The sequence below is a fragment of the Lutra lutra genome, chromosome X (genome assembly GCF_902655055.1).
Source record: "Lutra lutra chromosome X, mLutLut1.2, whole genome shotgun sequence".
NCBI classification, from domain to species: Eukaryota; Metazoa; Chordata; class Mammalia; order Carnivora; family Mustelidae; genus Lutra; species Lutra lutra.
The window spans coordinates 89,279,960-89,299,936 of record NC_062296.1 but is presented as its reverse complement, the minus strand read 5'-3'; the positions used below and the strand labels follow the sequence as shown (position 1 = coordinate 89,299,936).

The 19,977-nt window shown below is 45.9% G+C and overlaps 1 protein-coding gene across 3 annotated transcripts; it reads right to left on the bottom strand.

Moving 5' to 3' along the window:
* Window positions 1-205: 205 nt before the first annotated feature.
* On the bottom strand, window positions 206-19,512 carry GEMIN8 (gem nuclear organelle associated protein 8). 3 transcript variants are annotated; one of them, XM_047716166.1, is made up of 6 exons: window positions 19,391-19,512; window positions 15,575-15,655; window positions 13,641-13,766; window positions 11,743-11,787; window positions 10,661-11,102; window positions 206-753 (listed from the first exon to the last, which is right to left on the bottom strand). In XM_047716166.1, exons 2-6 carry the CDS (start codon window positions 15,614-15,616, stop codon window positions 497-499), a joined length of 912 nt encoding a protein of 303 aa, XP_047572122.1. In that variant the 5' UTR covers window positions 15,617-15,655; window positions 19,391-19,512; the 3' UTR covers window positions 206-496. The 3 variants fall into 3 exon arrangements, with proteins under 3 accessions (XP_047572122.1, XP_047572123.1, XP_047572124.1); XM_047716167.1 differs by lacking the exon at window positions 13,641-13,766; XM_047716168.1 differs by lacking the exons at window positions 13,641-13,766; window positions 15,575-15,655; window positions 19,391-19,512 and adding an exon at window positions 15,538-15,561.
* Window positions 19,513-19,977: the final 465 nt, after the last annotated feature.

Sequence of the window (19,977 nt, the reverse complement as noted above, 5' to 3'; positions counted from 1 at the left end):
CTTTGCTCCTTGACAGGACACGCACGCTGGCCTCTGCGGCGGAGAGAAGTGGTGTCCGTCCCACGCGGCCACTTTCAGTGGGGGCTAAGGGAGTTCGAGCGGGAGGGGACATCGGACTCATTTAAGGCACGTGCGCTTAAGTTCAGGTGGGTTAAAGACAGGACAGAAGAAAACAGAAAAAGGCAAAAAAAAACTAGGCGGTGTCTCTAAGTGAGGACTTTAATGAACTGGAGCGTATCAGTGATATACATGAAGGCATGAGATACATGAAATTATCATTTTGGATCAACAGAAAATCTTTCATGTTGGCAACAGCACACATCTTGCTGACTTCAAGTGGCCAACGTGTTACATCCAGCCCTGAGACGGGCCCCCTGGGACTTTGGTGACATGCTGATTTCTCAGTATAAGAGAAATTTCCCTGAGAAGATGCACAGGAGAGATTCAGTGAATCCAAAAGGAAGGGGGTGATGGCTGGGTACGTGGCGCTCCGGGCTCAGAACTTGAGCGGGATGACCGGCCAGTACTTGGGCTGCTTCCTGTCACAGTGCTTGTCGAAGCTCAGCTGCACGGCGGCCTCCATGGCCTGGATCTTCGCGGCGTTGTCCCCATACAAGCGCTTCATCTCGGCCTGGCGCCGCTCGCCGGGCCTCTCGGAGGGGGGGTGCACCGAGCGGTGGGTGCTGTAGTACAGGTCGTGGTCGGCGTTCACGTAGTCGTCCAGGCGCTGGGCGTCCAGCTGCTGCTGCCGCCCTGAGAACGAACCGACACGGCGGTGAGCGCAGGGTGTGGCTGCCGGTTGTGTGGCCAGGTGGCGGCGGCCGCCCAGATACCTGCACACCACTGCCCGCATGCCTAGGAAATGCACCATTTGCTCATCCGGGAGGCGACCCTGCTAGAAACATGTTACCCGGCACCGTCGAACCTGTGCACTGAGCCCCGAATACAGCTCTCCCTCTTCCATCTGCGCGGCTTGGCCGCCCACAAGCCGCGCCTCTGGAAGGGCTGGCGGAGCTCGCCTCGATTCACACACTGTGCCAGGCCAGCAGGGAAACGAAACGCTTCCTGCAAAGTCCAGGGTTGCAAGAAGTAGTAGTTCAGCCCACAAATGAGGTGCTGGGAGAAAAAGTCAGCCCTGCGTTCGAGGTACTGATTTTAGGTGATCTGGAACAGAGCAAGTGCGGGTACTAGGGAATCGCAGTGATGATCCCTGATCCTTCTACACGGAGGCACGGAGCACGCGAGGAAATGGAGTCAGATAATAGGACACTTGCCCAAGCAGACAGGGCCGAGCCAGGCTAATTCTGCCAATGGAAGGAAGAGCTTCACAGCTCAGCATAGGCTAAATTTCAAGTGACAGAGCCATGTGATTTTAATCCTACTGATATAAATGGATTCTTGTAAAGCAAGAAATCCATTGTATTCTCCCCTGTACACGTTTTCCTAAAACAAGGCCCAGTATCAGAACTTCTATTCTTATGTATACAGAAACAACATATCCCTGCATAAGGTAAAATTTAGCCAGCTGATAGATTTGTGTAGGCCACTCTGTCGGGACCAGAGAGACGGGAGAGTAGAATGCACACGATGCACCCATCTGTAGGTACTGCTGCTACCGAGGAAGGAGAGAAGATGGTTACACGGGATAAAACAATGACATAAACCACGCATTCCTTGTGAACCCTAAAGCGAGCAGCAAGGTATGCCTGTGGCGAGGCAGTCATGCTCCTAAGTCTGTTATTTGCACGTATCCCCTTGGGAGTCGGAGGGAAGGAGCTTTGGACACCCAGGAACACGAAAAACGTGGGCGGCCACTTCTCAGCACATCCGTAGCTTCTCTCTAGCCGCAGGAGGTCGCCTACAGATAGGCCAAATGACCGCCAAGCAGGTAAGAGCAAAGTAACTGCTCCCTTCCCCGCAAACGAGAGACGTGGCTGACTTGCCGTGAAATGCAGAACTGAACCGAAACACTGGCGTAATGTGCAAACGAATGGGAGGTCAGTAACCACTTGTTTCTCGGTTTTGGTCGTCTTGCCAGTCTGAAACATTAGGATGTAAGCTGTTCCGTTCCCACGGGTGTTTACATTGTATATCTCCACCCTCCAAAGACCACTCCTCTGAAAGCGGGACATTTCCACATTAGCCAGGGACAGCTGTTCCCTCTGCCACCTATGGGAGCCCTGCGCTGTTACCAGCCCTTGGATCCGTTTCCTCCTGGGCCAGGAGGAAACAATCCCGTGGTGGAGGGTAGGGAGAGGCCTTCGGGGGGCCCAGGGCCTGTGCATCTAGAGGACAGAGGTTCCCAGACTGCAGTCCATTTACTTTCACATTTGTCCCAAGACCATAATCAGCCTCACCGACGGATCTAGTGACACAGCAGATGTTCAACTTCCTGTGTGAGTCTGAGGCTTCACATTTCCAAGTCTGAATAAACACCGGATCCACACTATCTTACCAAGTGTTGCTCTCTGCCGCCAGGATACATGAATTTAACCTTCTTCCTTTCGCATCTTTCTTTTCCTTTTCCTGATAATTTACCATGGTTCTGCTACTCTTCTGACCAAAACTATCTTACAGGTAGAAAATGAGTGTAACAATTCTACATCGAGATGCTTTCTTACGGCTGACATCTGTCGATGAAGCACTGTTAAAAGGAGCCAAGTGCAGCCGCCAGTCCACGTAGCCAGTGTAGCTTTCCAAGTTCACACCTGGCATGTGCTCATGGGGTACCATCACAGGGTTTCAGATTATGAAGCTCATTCCGTGTAAGAATAACAGAATAAAAGACACAACCCTCTGTTCTCAATTCTTTTTTTGTATCTCCTTCCTATTCGGGTCTCCTTATGAAAATTTAAGATTCAACCCTTGTCCTTTCCCAGCCTTGAAAGAGGCTTGCGGCTTTCCTGGTTTCCAGCATGGTGGGTAGGTGCCCTAAAACACAGACCTAAAGGGCAGGGAGCCTGTCCCCTGCACTGACCGGCTAGTGCTAAAACCCGCCTGTGGAAGTCATGCACGGGAAAAGGGCACTGTCACCTTCACCAGCCCCCGACGTCCCCAGGCCGAGGAGGACACAAAGCCTGACACTAAGCAGGTGCTTAGGAAATGACTGTTGAGAGAAAGTCTGGACAGAGGCCACACATTCTTGTTTGTAAACGGCTGTTTCTTGCAGATGCTGTTAAAGAAGAATGATGACAACTCAGGGATAGAGAAACAGATGGTCAAATCTCAAAAGGCACCGGGCAGAGCCCCCTCCAGAGGGTTCCTCAGAAGCCTCCACGGCAGAGAGGCTGAGGGAGATGGGGGCGCCAGTGAGATGGGGTCTGATCTCGTTCCTTTACTTCTGAGTCACCGTGCCTCTACTGACTTAAACAATTATTAAAAAAAAGTCCTATGGCTAGACTACAAATTTGAAAAGCGGTCAACTTAAAACCAAATGCGCTCAGGGACGCCTGGGTGGCTCAGTTGGTTAAGCAGCTGCCTTCGGCTCAGGTCATGATCCCAGCGTCCTGGGATCGAGTCCCACATCGGGCTCCTTGTTCTGTGGGGAGCCTGCTTCTCCCTCTGCCTCTGCCTGCCACTCTGTCTGCCTGTGCTCGCTCTCTCTCTCTCTCTCTGACAAATAAATAAAATCTTAAAAAAAAAAAAAAAAAAAACCAAAAACCAAATGCGCTCAGACGGGCTGCACATGGGAAGCTGCCGCTAGCTTCTGGAAGTACTTCAGCTTATACCGACTTAGGGGACCAAGCAAACTTCAGAACACAATATACTCGTTCGAAGGCATCACTTATTCTGTTTTCTATTTATTGTTCTTTCCTCCCAATGAAGGAAAGGCTTCTCCATCACTAGCAGTTTTCCTTCCTGTCAAAACAAGGTGAGGGCTCAACCAGATGGGAATCCTCTGACTGAAGCAGAGAAGGAGAAGATCACACTTCAGACAGAACAGGTGCCGTGTCACGGAGCAGCTGATCATTCTTTACTGAAAACAGCTGTGGGATCAATGTTCCCCAATGCTTTTTCTCCTATAGGCTATTCTTTTTTTTTTTTTTTAAAGATTTTATTTATTTATTTGACAGAGAGAGATCACAAGTAGATGGAGAGGCAGGCAGAGAGAGAGAGGGAAGCAGGATCTCCGCCGAGCAGAGAACCCGATGCGGGACTCGATCCCAGGACCCTGAGATCATGACCTGAGCCGAAGGCAGCGGCTCAACCCACTGAGCCACCCAGGCGCCCCTCCTATAGGCTATTCTAATAAAAATTGGAATGTATTATTAGATTTCAGGTTTAATGCAGGGCTGGAGTGAGTTGAATAGTGTCCCCCCCACATTCACATCTACATGGAACCTCAGAATTGACTTTTTTTTTTTTTTTTTAAAGAAACAAGGTCTTTGTAGATGTAATTGAGGATCAAGATGGGATCATACTGGATGAGTGTGGACCCCAAACCCAATGAGCGTGTCCTTATGAGAGACAGAAAAGGACACACAGAGACACAGGGGGGAAGACCAGGTAACCAAGGAGGCAGGACTGGAACTATGTCCCCACAGACCAGTGAACACCAGAAGCCACTAGAGGCTGGGAAGAGGCAAAGTCCCAGAACCTTTGGAGGGAGTGGGTCCTGCTGACACCTTGATTTTAGACTTCTGGCTTCCAGAACTGAGAATATATTTCTGTTGTTTTGAGCCCACTTATGCTCATTTGATACTGCAGCCCTAGGAAACTAATATAAAGGTTAATATGCATATAGGGTTAAAACAAGAAAACAGTTAACATCCTATTAAGGACAAACCCTACTGAATCCTGTCTGGGTTCAGGATATATAACCTTGCTATCTTCCCCCTCAATCTACCAATTTACATGACGCTACTACCAATGTGGACTTATAGTTAACAAAGGAAAACAAAATCACGAGGAGTGACTTAGATTTTAGAGGACCTGACCTAGCGGGAAAACATTCATTCAGTATTCCACAGATAATCAGCCCAAAGGCAGAACATTCTGGAAGACAAAGCACTAAGACAAGTGAGTTTCAATGTTATTTTTCTAGGATCAGCATGTCCGACTGTATTCTCTGCTATGTTGCCAGAATTAATGATTTTAGCACAACCGAGCACAAGCACAGGCTTGATTTATGTCACAAGTGACTCGCTTCTGGCTTGTCACTCCTGGCTTGTCAGCGACACACCCGGAACACAGGTGCTTGCCAGCAGACCTGGAGCCGTTTCTGCTGGGCCTTCGTCCTCACCTCCCATCCGTCTCCCCCTGACAAATGAAGTCAGTGGATAATTACTGTTTTCAGAATAAGAGCGCACTTCCATCCTGCCCTTCCACTTTTCTTCAGCTTTTTATATGCATCTTCACTCCGACTGGTTTTCCGTACCTCGAGCATCGGGACTGGATGGGACATGGCGCGGTGGAACTGTGTTCGGTCAGGAGGACGGCACAGTGGTTCACTCAATACCGTGCCGTTCGCTATATCCTCGATGTTTTCCCCAGAGGGTGTACTGAGGGTGAACTGGCTGGGGTTCCAGCGGACTGATGGAAGGTTTGGTAATGAAACGTGGTCTAAACCTTCCAACTCTCCCAGTTAATGTCTAAAAGCACTGCTGGGCCCGGTGGTTAAGAACAGCACGTTGAGTGCTAAGTGGGGAGTGGACTTACCCCCTTTCTTTCTCTCTTGATCCCAACGGACCCCATCCCTCAAGCCTAGAGCATACTCCATTTTCCACCACTACCCCGTGAAATTTCTCTCATGGCTGAGTTCACGGACTCCACTCGTCACTGCAAAGGTACACACGGACCAGGCCACAGATGGCTCTTCAAGCTATCAGGTTTTTTTTGTTTGTTTGTTTTAAGATTTTATTTATTTGAAACAGAGAGAGCACAAGCGGGGGGAATAGCAGAGGGAGAGGGAGAAGCAGGCTTCCCGCCGAGCAGGGAGCCCAATGCGGGGCTCGATCCCAGGACCCTGGGATCATGACCTGAGCCAAAGGCAGATGCTTAACCATCTGAGCCACCCTGGTGCCCCTAGTTATCAGTTTTAACTTGATTTTGTCTCCTCTTCCTAACTGGATTTAAGCTCTTTGTGAGTATGTCTCTGTTTTGACCTAACGGTTACCCCCAAAACACAGAGGATAATATCTGATTGGCTCAAGCCTGAGACAACGGTGGTGGTGTTTGTTCCAGAGGCTTTCTGCACTGGGAATGATAACTTTCACTCGTCTCCCTTCTAAGTATTAGGACCATATCCTTACAGTCTCTACTGATGGTTATTTATGACTAAAACATGGTACTTTTCTTAACAATAAACATTTTTCCTAAGAAATAATTGAAAACATAGCTGACCTTTAAAACTCCAGAACTGTCTACTTTCCCATAAGTAATGTTACCAGTGAAGTTCTGAATAACGGAAGTATCTCATTAGGAAATGACATATAACATAATCAAAAGCATGTCTGTTCCCACCACACAGAAGGAGTTCTTTATTTTCCTACTTGTTTTTTTTTTTTTTAAAGATTTTATTTATTTATTTGACAGAGAGAGATCACAAGTAGATGGAGAGGCAGGCAGAGAGAGAGAGAGAGAGGGAAGCAGGCTCCCTGCTGAGCAGAGAGCCCGATGCGGGCCTCGATCCCAGGACCCTGAGATCATGATCTGAGCCGAAGGCAGCGGCTTAACCCACTGAGCCACCCAGGCGCCCAGTTGTTTTTTTTTTTTTTTTTTTTTTAATCGCTAAAATATGTTAGAGATTATCTGGAAGAGCAGTAATCATAAACAGGAACATGCTGTCCAGTATGAAGGATTTTATTCTAAGAAAATATTAAATAAGACTCTGATGATGATGAATTATGTAACATATAGACTCCTGTGGAAGTAATACCGAAAAATAGAATTAAATTTAGCTATGTTTTTCCCTGCTAGTGAAACATTTCATAAAATTCTGTGTTCTCTAGATGATCTCTATTCAAAGCTGAATTTGCCTTTATTGAATAAGTAGCTTCTAGTGGTTCAAAGAGCAAAACAAAACAACTTTCAACTAAGTATTCACACTACTCAGGTCCCTAATCACTCCTAAAATATATCCCAACTGTGTACGTAGCGCAACTTCTACGAACACTTCTAGTGAAGTAATGGGTCGGAAAGTACCTCGGACATTCACAGCGCTTACATCTGAGTTCCATCCCTCAGCATTGCTCGAAGGAACAGTACGGGGCAGTATTCATCCTACATGCCACCGAAAGCGCTGGTGAAAAATATAATTCCCATTGTTTTTGGTGGTACAGGGTCAGGCCCCAGGAGCTTCTAAGTCTTTACTAGTCAGATCAGACTCTGACCCCACAGCATGTTCTCGCCCTTGCCAGACCATCTCCTCTTCTCCCAAAGACCTGGTAATATTTCCAGGGCAGACTGCAGGACACAAAAGCATTGCGGAGACCCTAAGACAAGCAGTTTTCAATTATGCTACAACTACACATTTACAATGCACGAAGAAGCAGAAGCTCGGTGTGTTTAGTGCTGTTATTAGTAATATGGAAGTGGGTTTTTCCATGCATTTTCCTATATTGTTACATCAGGCAAGAATGTCCTTGAAATGGACTAAAAGTTGTGTTAATGACTACTTTGATGAAACTATGTTAATGACTAAATAGGATCGACACCAAAACTTTAATTCTTTTCCTTTTTAAAGACTCTAAGTCAATTTAAGAATTTAGAAAGTGTAGAGCAGAAATGACTTTGTTTTGAAGCCACAGAACATCTTTACTAAAAATATGCAAACCCTCGGGGCGCCTGGGTGGCTCAGTGGGTTAAGGCCTCTGCCTTCGGCTCAGGTCATGATCCCAGGGTCCTGGGATCAAGCCCCACGTCTGACTCTCTGCTCAGCAGGGAGCCTGCTTCCCTTCCTCTCTCTCTGCCTTGCCTCTCTGCCTACTTGTGATCTATGTCTGTCAATAAATAAATAAAATCTTTAAAAAAAAAATATGCAAACTCTCAGTCAAGCGCTAATTAACAAAGCATCGGAGTAAAATCCGTATTTGGTTAATGACACACACTAAAGGATGAGTTATCAGCAACTAACCCTAACTAACATTTCTTGGGCACTGACTTCGTGCCAAGCATGGTTCTCTCACTTATTGTTTTTTATCTCACTGAATCTTCATAATTACCACTCTACTGATTAGGATCCCCTTTCACAGGTCAGGTGACTGAGGCACAGTCTGACCAGGATAGGTGACCCACAAGCTAAGTGCCTCTAACTGATGAGTGGCGGGGGCGGGTGGGACTCTAACGTGAGCGCTTCCGCCACAGCTCGCTCAGTATACTGTTATTAATGATAACAGATGAAGATGAAGGCTGTATGGGTTTTCACAAAATTCCCTTTTTTATTGGTTGCTGTCTACATCATGGTAAAACAAGTAAGTAACAGTTTCTCCAAAGGGATGGGCAGACCTGTGTAGTTTACTTCATGTCCCACTCGCAGACTGCATGTTGGGACAAAGAAAATTCTCACAGGGGGATTGCATTAGTTTCCTAGGGCTGCTGTAACAAAGCACCACAAACTGGGTGGCTTAGCATAACAGAAATTTCTCATCTCACAGGTGTGGAGGCCAGAAGTCTGAGGTCAAGGCATGGGCAGCAGGGCCGTGCCCCTTCTGAAGCCGCTAGGGAAGATCTGGTCCAGGCCTCTCTGTTAGCTTCCAGCGGCAGAACTCCAGGCTTCCTGTGGCCTTCTCCCTGGGTGCATGTCTACCTCTGCGTGCACATGTTTCCTTTTCGAAGGGCACTAGTTGTACTGGATAAGGGCCCACCCTAAAGATCTCATGTTAACTTGGTTACCTCCGTAGAGACTCTATTTCCACATGAGGGCACATCCTGAGGCTGGAGTGGGGGAAGGTTAGGACTCCAACAGATCTTTCTTTTAGGGAACAAAATTCAACCCGCCACAGTGATGACAACAGTGCAATCTGGAGCCTTGAGGTCAACTCAGCGGATATGGGAATAATATAAAACCAAATACAAAGTTCATCAAAGCCTAACTCACTTTGTAAAATGTCCTGCACAAGCACAGCAAGCTTAGCACTTTATGGGATACTTGAAAACCCTGATTTAAGGGTCATAATTAATACCAAAATCATTCACTCATTCAAAACCAGTATTAAGTGTCAGGCACAACTTAGCAGGTAATTTTTAGGACTTTTTTTTTTTTTTAAACTTACCTAGAATTCTACCTGACCAAGGTTCTTAGCCATATCTGTAACTGTACTGCTGACGTCAGAAAGACACATTTTGTTACTTTGTTTTCATTATCATCACATCTATTCTTTATTGAATAACTATGTATCAAGTTTATTTTAAATGAGCAGATAATTCAAAATGGCTTTTTGGATGATTGGGGTTTGCTTCCGTCCCTAATTAGAACTGCTATCATATACATATCAATCTGTGGAGGGAAACATGTTATTTTACCCTCTAGTAAGGACGAAAGAAAGAAACCCCACATCCATCATATTTTTTCCAAAGCTATAAAAAAACAGCATTCCAGCCGAACGTGGACATGCTGGAACACCTCCTCTCCTTCATCACTGTATACTTTTCAGACACTAAAAGGCACGATACCTCATACAAAGCCCACCTCACAGTTCCTGGCACCCTGCAGGGATCGATCAGCCCATCATTAGGAAAACACAGATCAATCAAAAATGGAACCCCATCTTGGCCATCCCCAGACTTCCATGTTTCTGTTTATCTTGTTTCTTTCTATTTATTAAAAACATTCTAAGTAAAATATCATATAATTAGAACTCAATAAAAACAATATTGAGACTAGATACTGGTTATAAGGAGAAAAGCACTTGTGTATCTGTTTGAGACACTTCAAATGTAAACAGTCTGGTGAATTTTCATAGTTCTAGTTCTTTGTAGGAACTTGGTAAGAAATTATTAAAAAAAAAAAAAAAAAAAAGGAAATTCCTGCTTTGCCATGGAAGAGGGAAAAGCATTATCATGTTTCTATAACCTTAACAGCAGACTGCTTCGATGTGGGATCGGACCAGAAAGGTTTGAGTCCCAGACATTTTGTGGCTGTTTAGGTTCACACCGACCTCTGCTCTGATGCCGCTTAAAAACTAAGGCCTGGTAGCTCGCTAGCAAGGTAAGTCTCAGAACTGTGTAGGGGTGAGGTGACAGCAGTATTTTAAAAAAAAAACCTAGCAGTCTCAGGGACAAAACCTAATCCCTAAGTTTGTGCTAGAGGAAGCAGCACAGGAACTGGGAGTCAGACAGACCTCGATTTGAACCCCAAAAGCTCGTTACTAGCTGTGTACCATGGAGTAAGTCAGTGGACCTTCTGAAAGGTCACTTGCTTCATTTGTGAAATGGGTGGCATGGCCCTGAGGGGCTGGGGGTAGATAAGGGAACACAGGCACACCCCCGTGCACACCCCCCGATTTGCGGTCTGCTACTCAGTAGACGGCAGAGGTACCACTGGGACAAGTCTTGTTCTAGAGCTAAAAAAAAAGTCCTGTCTGAAAATACCTCTGGAAGCTGACAGAGCTGAGGTGGGACTGGATGTGGTTTGGTAGGAAGTTACAAAATAACTCGAGGAAAGAAGGCAGTGCGAGAGGCAGGGCGAGGAAAGGAAGCGCCCGGGGGGGGGCACACTTACGTCGCTCTTCCCGGTGCCTCTCGGTCTGGGCGAAGTACTGGCGCAGCTCCTCTGTGATCTCCATGTTGCTCAGGTCGCACTCCACACCCCCGTCTGACTCGGACTCCGCCGCCTCCTCCTCCTCGGCAGGCCAAGCTTGGTGTTCTCTGGGGCGAGCTGCTGGATGCTGCCCGGACCTTCTAGAAGGTGAAGAAATGCAGTGCGAGTCCGTGGAGGCCGGGTGATGGTCACGAGAGGGCTGAGGCTTGGCCTTGTTCGTGGGAGGGCTCTGGGGAAGAGCTGCAGGAGGGAAGGCCCACGGGTAACTGCAGTAAGATTCCACCGCCTTCCTGTAGGCGCTGTGGTGGCTCCGCATCCAGGCCATGGCCTGGTGATAATGGCGCCAGTACCTTGCATAGACTGGATGAAAAGACCAAGGCTCAGCAGCTTTCCAGGACGCCACCTACAGAATAAAGGGAGGTGGAAGCCAGATGCCACACAATCCTTCCTCAAGAGAACCCTCAAGTACTGAATTGGCTAAACAACACGTTTTCTACGGAGTATCTAGTAAATACTGACTCTACGTCAGGATGCTACCACTGGGCCAAAGAGGACGCAGGACAAGTCCATGCCCACAACGGACACGACGTGCATGTGCATAAGGTACGCACAGGACTCAGTTTAACGTTATGGCCACAATAAAATGGGGACAGAGGCTAATGATTATCATTTTTAGGTAAGATGCATGGAGAGATATGGAAATCAACCACCTTGGGCCTCTCTACCCACTGGAACCTAGCGCCTAGTTCCAAGAACCACATGGACTAATGTTCTCTGGTCCCTCCCTCACTACCCCCCTAAACATCTGCTGGTCTGGGCCACTCTCAGTAGCTGGACAACAGCTGTCTAGCAACCTGATTGCTAGCAACCCACTGGTGCTTTTACTTTTCCCTTCTGGATGTATTTGTTTCTTTGGTCTTCTCCGTCATGGGATGAAAATACCAAGACCCTAATGGCTAAAATTTACCCTTTGCTCATGAGTTAAAAAAAAAAACAACAAAACTTTAAAAACAACAACAACAACAACAACAACAACAACTTACCTTTGCTGTCATCTCTGGTTGTGGAAGTCCAAGTGGGCGCTGAAACTAGGAAAGAACAAGCACAGTGCAAACATCTAGTCAGTGCACGTGGGGGACACTTGTGGCTACTTCAGGGTTTACAGAGCAGCCCCTCAGAGGCTGGCTCTTCTGAACACCACGCCTGGTCTTCACCCAACATACGCTACAGGGCCCTGGCACCTGGGAGGGGTCCCCTTAGGTATGATTAAGTGGCTCAAAGGACACTGCATTTTTCAAGTATTTGTTTACCTATTGGAAGTAAAGACTGGAAAGCACCATACAGTTAGTGGCTAGGACCGGTATTAAAAATATTAATACAGAACAGGAACTAATAATATATGGCTCTTCGTGCCTAAGCACTCTGCATCATTGCAGGAGAAACTATTCCCTGGAGACTCTCCACCAATCGCCTGCATAGAACGCCTTTGCTCAGCAGCCCTGCTCGGCCAGGATTTACTCCTTTCGCCCCCGCCTACCTGCTTGTGATGTACTGACGTGGCAGAAGATACCTAAAGATAAAGTTTAATCTGCAGCGATATCTTCTGTGAGCTACTTAAAACAATTTTTTCTCTTTCCTGCTCAGGAGTTCAGAGCTACTAAAATGCCATGGCATGTCAGGATATACTTAAAAAAAGAAAGTTAAACAAAACATCCTGGGGCATCTGGCTGGCTCATTCTCTAGAGCATGCAACTCCTGATCTCAGGGTCATGCATTCAAACTCCACACTGAGTGCAGGGATAACTTAAAAAAGTTAAAATTAAAAAAAAAAAAGCAGTATCCTAAAATGCACGAGAACGGAAGCATCCGTGAGATGAAACCACTAACACAATGTGGTGCTGAGCCAACAGCTACTTGGATGTTGACACTCTGGGAAATCAGATACAGAAGGAGGCCTGTTTTTTCCTCCTTCACTTCATGAGAGGGCAGAATTTAAAAATCTCTAAGCCTTAAGAAATAAACTTGACTTATTTTGTAATCTCTATCAGATGTTCTGCTATGGTTAATGTGGAAAACTGCGCTGTTAAATTGACCACATCTTTTAAGATTTAGCCTAAAGAGAACCATTCACTTTCTTTTTAAATACAATAGGCTTTCCAACAGGCTATTTCTAAGAGGGCTGGCCTGATCTTCTGTAAATATATCTTAAACACAGCCCACACTTCTTATTCCCTGTTCTAAATTCAAGAATACACACACGCAGTGAGTGTGAACTGGAAAAAAGCTAATCCATGCAGTGAAAATGTAAGTGTAAATTAAGTTCGCAATACTTACAAAACTACAATTTAAAGGTTTAAAACGTGAGCCATTATCTGCAAACCTGGCTAACTGCCTATGTGCTTTACAAGCTACTGAAGAAAAACAAAAGTCAATACAATTAAGGGGTTAACCACCCAGAGAAGTAACACTGCACAAACGAAATTACGGTAGATGTCAGTACTTACAGGTGTGGCTGTTAAGCGGCTAATTCATTCCAGACCGGTTTCATATCTGTTATCACTGAAATCTAAGCATTTTTCTAAGAGCCTGCAGCACATAATGCCATTAAAGTGAACTTTAATGTGTGTCTTAATCAAATTTGTTTTAGAGATTAACAAGTAGCACAGGAATTGAATTTGAAAAGTCTACAGGGCATCTGTGTGTCTTCTGGAAATTCAGTTTTGAATCCAGACTTCAATGTCTCGTAAAACGTACTTAGAACCAGATCAATGTAAATATTAATTATCCTGAACTGGGAAGGTCTGGCTTCAGCCTCAAAGATGCCATAAACTTTATCATCACCGAACACGACTGCAGACCTTGGGAAATCCTGCTCTTATTTATAACTGGGAAAATCCAGCCTGGCTTTAAAAGTCTTTGTACCAGTATTCTGAAAATGTGCAAGATGGCTTAGGAGAGGTTGCACTTTGCAGAGCTGGAAGTGTAGGCACGTGCCATCAAGTAGGCGACTGCTTAAGAGGCTCTGGTGTAATTCATCACGTTCACCAGGCTGCTCAAATGTCAATGGCTGTGATTAAAAGGGGGCACGGAGAGCTAATCTGAGGAGAGGCTACTTATTTATGCCTTTGATTTGACAAATAACTTGCCAAAAGGGCCACCATGTTACGCGGTCTCAGAGATCACACAAGGCGTGCCCAGACTGCTTCTGCGAGAAGGAAGCCAGGACAGTGGGCTGAAGAAAGCCAGTTCCAGGGTTTGGAGCACAAGCAGCTCGGATTCAGCCTGGTGTGCCAGTGACCTATGTAAGCAGACCACCTAGTCAGCTAAGGCACTGGACGCTTCCAAGACCCAGGCTGTTAAAGAAAGCTGAGTTTATCTTAATGATGGAATACAGGCATCTCTGACATCGATTTTATTCTGATAGTGCTTCCTGTTTTGGCCGCTGGGACACTTCTGAGCAAATCCGCCACCAGCCTCCGGCAAGTTAAGAGCCCGGGAGCTATGTGTCGCATATGCTCATTTACCCCTGGCTCTATTATTCCCCCTCCCCAAATTCCAAAACCTGTCTATCATAGTTTTTTACACTGTAAGTATTTTAAGATTCCTAAAATCCTACAGATATTCAGTTGAAAGTAGTTCCTGAGAATGAACGACAAATTAAGCAAATTCTCAGAAAGGAAATGAAAGAAGGTCTAGAAAAATATGTCTAAAGGAGTAGCGGTTTGCATGCAGCTTTATAATTCTTGGTTTGCTTTTTCCAGCATTACTTCTGGTATTTTATACCAGCAAAATTTTTGTGTAAAGGGCCAAACAGTAAGTATTTGGGGCTTGTAGGCCACATATAGTCTCTGTCACACACTCTTCATATTCTTTTTTTTTTTTTTTTTTTTAATTTAAAAACAACCCGGGATGCCTGGGTGGCCCACTCGGTTAAATGTCTGCCTTCGGCTCATGTCATGATCTCGGGGACCTGGGATCCAACCCTGCATCAGGCTCCCTGCTCAGTGGGGAGTCTGTTTCTCCCTCACTCTCTGCCCGTCACTCCCCCAGTTCATGCTCTTTCTCTCTCAAATAGATAAAATCTTTACAAATAAATAAATTTAAAAATAAATAAATTCAAAAACAACCCTTTGACAATGGAAACACCATTCTTAGCTCCCAGGTAGGAACAAAAACAAGCCGTGGGCCATCCTTTGCCAGGCCCAGCTTCACGTGAATACATCATTCGGCTGCACAGACTCCGCGGTAAGTATGCAGGGGACTCTCATCGCTGCTCATTCCCCACTTGGCCATCTGTGGAGGAACTTTGTGATTCTCTCTCGTCTCGTACATGATTGGGCTTGGAGTAAGCCTAGTGGAAGCTAGACAACGGTGATGATGACCACCATTTCTTCAATATCTACAGAGATATTTAAAGACTTAATTTAAAAAAACCCACCAAACTCCTGAAATCAACTGGGCTTATAATGCACATGTAGTGCCATGATTTCTGATGGAGACCTTACTAGTTGCCACGGACAGCAACCCCATAAGGACAGGAAGCAGGAGAGAGCTCCCAGACTCTTCCCTGGAAGAAAGAATACATATTCCTTCCTGCTAGGTGCATCAGTTAGCTCCTAAGGAAAGGCGATAACCTCCTCTAAGAATGGGTCCTGTTAACTTTTTCAAACCGGCTACTCTTTCTACATGGAGAACTTAAGGACCTTTAAAAAAAAAAAAGCCTAAAAAAGGCTGGGTTTCTGAAAAGCCAACATGAAACTAATTCTAGACATTAAAGCAACACTTTCTACCACCAGTTCAAAGAGAAGCAAGTTTATGGTCACCGCAGATTTAGATGCCTTTCAAAGGTCTTTAATTTTATCTTTCATTCGCCACCTCTTTGGGAGTGTCTCTTACTCCTGCGGCACACGTCTTCATGGACTGAACAGCAGCTTTCCTCCTAATGGGATGGTGGAACTGAAAGAAAAGAGAATGGCAATGTCAGGGCAGGCCGGGATCCACAGTACCACCAAACCGGCAGCCCTCCCCAGTGAGCACAATGGCATAATAGTCACTACCCAGCTGAGCCCGGGCGAGCACAGAGACCAAATTCATTGTCTGTCCTCAACCACCAGAGGAGGAAGGAAAAAAACAGCGCTGAGGTCATTCATGAAACCCTGCCGAGGCCCGGGGCCCACTGGCAAGATAGTGCCCTGGGTTTTAAACCATGTATTTTCCCATATAGCCTTTTTAAAAAAACACGTGCATTCTTCAATGAATCTGCTTATCCTAGAGATGTATTTTTTTTTTAAAGATTTTTTTTTAAATTTATTTATTTGACAGAGAGAGATCACAAGTAGGCAGAGAGGCAGGCAGAGAGAGAGAGGAAGGGAAGCAGGCTCCCTGCTGAGCAGAGAGCCCGATGCGGGACTCGATCCCAAGACCCCGAGATCATGACCTGAGCCGAAGGCAGCGGCCTAACCCACTGAGCCACCCAGGCGCCCCCCAGAGATGTATTTTTAAATGCATAAATATACATGAGGAATAACAGACAAGAACTTTGTTGTTTTTAATGGAAAAAATCCAACTATTTCCATCAAGTTATTAAAAAATCCCACAAGTAAGTAATGTGGCTTTGTTGAAAGGTAGTGACAGTGTACATATTCTTTTTACTGTGTATTTCTATTCCTACAAATATAGGATCTAGGATGTGTCATTGCAACCAATAAATAAAATAAAAACAAATTCCCCTCAAATAATAATGTGTATTCTGCAACTGGATTTTCCTCTCTATCCTCCTTTTCCAGTAGAATTCTGAAAATTAAATACGTGAAAACTCACCTGCTTTGATTTTTTGCATAGGAACACACTGGAAGTCAGTCATTAAGTTATGCTGGCTAAAGTCCCTAAGGTCAAACCTTTCCAGTAAGGCTCCCAGCGATCTGGTTCTCTGAACCAATCATGTAATTTCGAGGATCTAATGTAGGCCTTCGGTGTATGTTTCAGGGTAGAAGGGGGTCTGCTGGAAATTGCTCAAAATAAATGAAGGTACAATGAGAAATGGAAATTACATGAACTGAGTCATTTGTGGTTCTAAGGCATTTCTGTATTTGTAGTAATAACCCTATCAGAGAAGACGTCTTCCAAGAATGCACACATCGGTAGTAACTTCCTCAACTAAGATAATAAAAAAGTTTTCTGACAGCATTGCTTCCTGCCACCCCCAGTGGTCTGACGGCAGTTTCAACTAGCCTGATGCCCTCAGGGACTCCCTCCTGCGGCTCAGAATGGTCCCTGCCGGGTAATGTGGACAACAAAGATGGCTCGAGACTGAATGTCTTCCCACCCTCAGGAGTCCAGGCTCTGTCTTATGGCCAGACACGAGCCTCCCACAAGGGCACATAATATCCAGTTCAGAGAGCCTACACCTGTCTATAACAACCACTGTTAAAACTGATGGGCGAGGGAGCCAAAAAAGTTTTATTTCCTTTTCATTCCTTCAACCCCAAACCCCCAATTTACTCTCTTCCGGATGTCGCAGTTAGAAGTAATGTCACAAAGGAAGGCCCAGCATGGGGAAAGAGAAAGACTGAAAGGATGTAAAGTGTTCTTTTAAAAAAAAAAATACAAATAACCTTCCACCCACAGAACGTTGTTGTTTGTCAGCAGGGTGATGGATTTGTGAGCAGATCTATTTGCAAGTTCACCAAATCCCCAGGTGGCTAATGTCAAGATCGTAAGTGAAATGTGAGGCCACTCAAAGACAAAGTGACCCTCTGATCATGAACACAACAGGCAATGGAAGAGGTGAAAACTGGGATAACCAAGGGCATACTAGCAATACAACTCAAAAGAGGAAACGGGTAAGTTCACTTCACTCCAAGTGTATCCCTCACAAAGCAAAAGCTGGTGTGACTGTAAAGGACTAAGGGTTGAACAGGCAGGTCATGCAAGTTCAGAGCCTATCAGCAAAAGCCATAGCTCGTTTAAAGTGGTTAAGCCCACCAGCAGATTTCAGAGGTTTTATTTCAAGTTTACTTCTATAAACACATACATGGTAATTCCATTTGATCGCTGTGTTTCCTGAATTGATACAGCACTACGTCCCACTCATTTAATAAATTACTTGTAGGCATTGATTCTGTAATCTATTTCTTTTAAATTTCCTATTTTCCTTCCAGCATAAAAACCACAGCTGTATTTTCTTGCCTTTAGATGCTGCTGAGATTGCTGTTTCCTGATAATAGTCTCTCCTTCTACCCTCCCTAAGTAAACAAAGTAGCTAGTCATTCAAGTAACCCGTAAAGCCACAAATCTTTTCAGGAAGCAGACGTTTAAATACATTAGTAGGGTTTCAAAACTATTTTCAATTCATCTGATCTTTGATCAACCACAGTTATGCAGTTATGCTCTTTTTTTCACGTGTCCAACTGTTCTATGGGTGGATTTCCCATTGGAGAGAAGGGGTCCAAGAGTTCTGCACCGAATTTGTAATCTCTCCAGCCTCCACTCTGGCCTTAATTGTTCAATTTTCTCCCATCCTTCTCTTCTCACCCCATCTTTAAATGCTGGATCCTAAAAACCAAAATAATCCTTTACCATATGTAAAAATAGTTTTAGAATGAAAATTCCTCTCTGGACCTTTAGTTTATATACTTTCCCAGCAATGAACACAGAAGAGATCTGTACACCTTCTGTGAACCTGTCTTCAGTTACACCTATCCCAAGTCACTACCCAACAATCTTTAAAAATATAGGGCAGCTCTTCGCATTGCCATCCCAAAGGGGTCCCTTACAAACTGTATTTATAAGTTGTATTTGTAAATGTTATCTCTACCCCACAATTCATGGAAACTCTGAGAGTAAACGACCCCAGAAGTGTTACTAATCTTTAGCCTAGAGTTTCTAGTAATGTCCTGACTTCTGGTACAAGAACCCACCTAGCCTATGAAACAGCTTTAAAAATCATTCCTGATAAAGATAAAATTGTTCAGAACCATCTGATCTGTACTAAGGAACTCCCAGGATTTCACAGCTAAAAGGTACTTCGTTGGTCCCTAGTTCAACTCCACTTAATTACTGAGGAAGAAAAGTGGGCAAAGACCTTCTCCACCTCCACGGGTAAAGCGCATAAAAGACCACAGTGGCCATACGTTCCCTAGATAAGTTCCACCAAAATTCTGACCTCCCACAGAGATCGAAGTGTGAGGGGAAAAAAAAAAAAAAAAAGAAAACCCTAAGTTTTGAGTAGATGGGCCGATATTCCAGACCTCCCTCCAAGGATGAGGCTGCCCTGGGCGACGTTCTGTTCAGATACCGGGCTGTATGGCCAGAGCCCGAATTCACTTTACAGACTTAGCTTAACACATTGTTACTCAGCACCTCAGAATCACGTGGGGAAGTTTCATCAAAATACCGATGCCTGGGTCCCACTTCTACAGATTCGAATTTAATTGATCTGGGATGGGCCCCCGAGCAACAAAAGCCATCCACCGACTGCGAAGCACGGCGGCCGAGAGTCTCTGGAACCAGTCCCCTGTCACAATTAACCAGCAATAATTCAGGAATCTCACGGGCCCCGCGAGATGAGGCTAATTACGACAACGTGACAGGCAAGTCCTCGGCTCTCCCGGTATCTGAGGAAGCCAGGCTTCGGTGCCTCCATGCTCCTCCCTCACTCCCCAAAGGAAACCCAGCCGTCCCCGGAGTCACCTCGTGGGCTCGTAGCTCGCGGATCTCGGGCGGTGGGCGAGCAGGGACCTACTTCCTGTAAGGAAACAGAAGGGGCACGGGAGGGAGGGGCTGTTGCCCGGGAGACCAGAAATGCACTTCCGGTGCGGATCACGTGACGCGAGCGCCGGAAGTCCGCGCACGGCGCCGCTGACGCCACGTCCGCTCCGCGTTCTGCGCCACGTGGGAGACAGTCGTGGGATGAGGCTCCGCCTTCTGGGGCGGAGCGGAGGGAGGGGCTGGAGGAAGGTGGTGGGCCAAGGGAGTGGGCGCAGCTCCGGGGTCGCGGCGCGGGTCTAGCACCTGTATCTCCGCTGACCGTGTGGCGCGCCGGGAAGACGACGGTTTTGTCCCTGGGCAAGTTCCTTGACTGTCGACTTTTCGCCCTTGTCTCAGCTCCCTTATCTTCCCCCTCTTGTCTTTAGTTAGCCTTTCCTCTTTTTTTTTTTTTTTTTTTCAAACTAGCAAGTCTTGAGGTCCTGGCCCAGGAGAACACGCCCCGCCGTGTTGGAAGTAGCGTTTAGTTTATTAACCTCGGGAGCCTCGGATTCTCGCCCAAAAGATGGGAA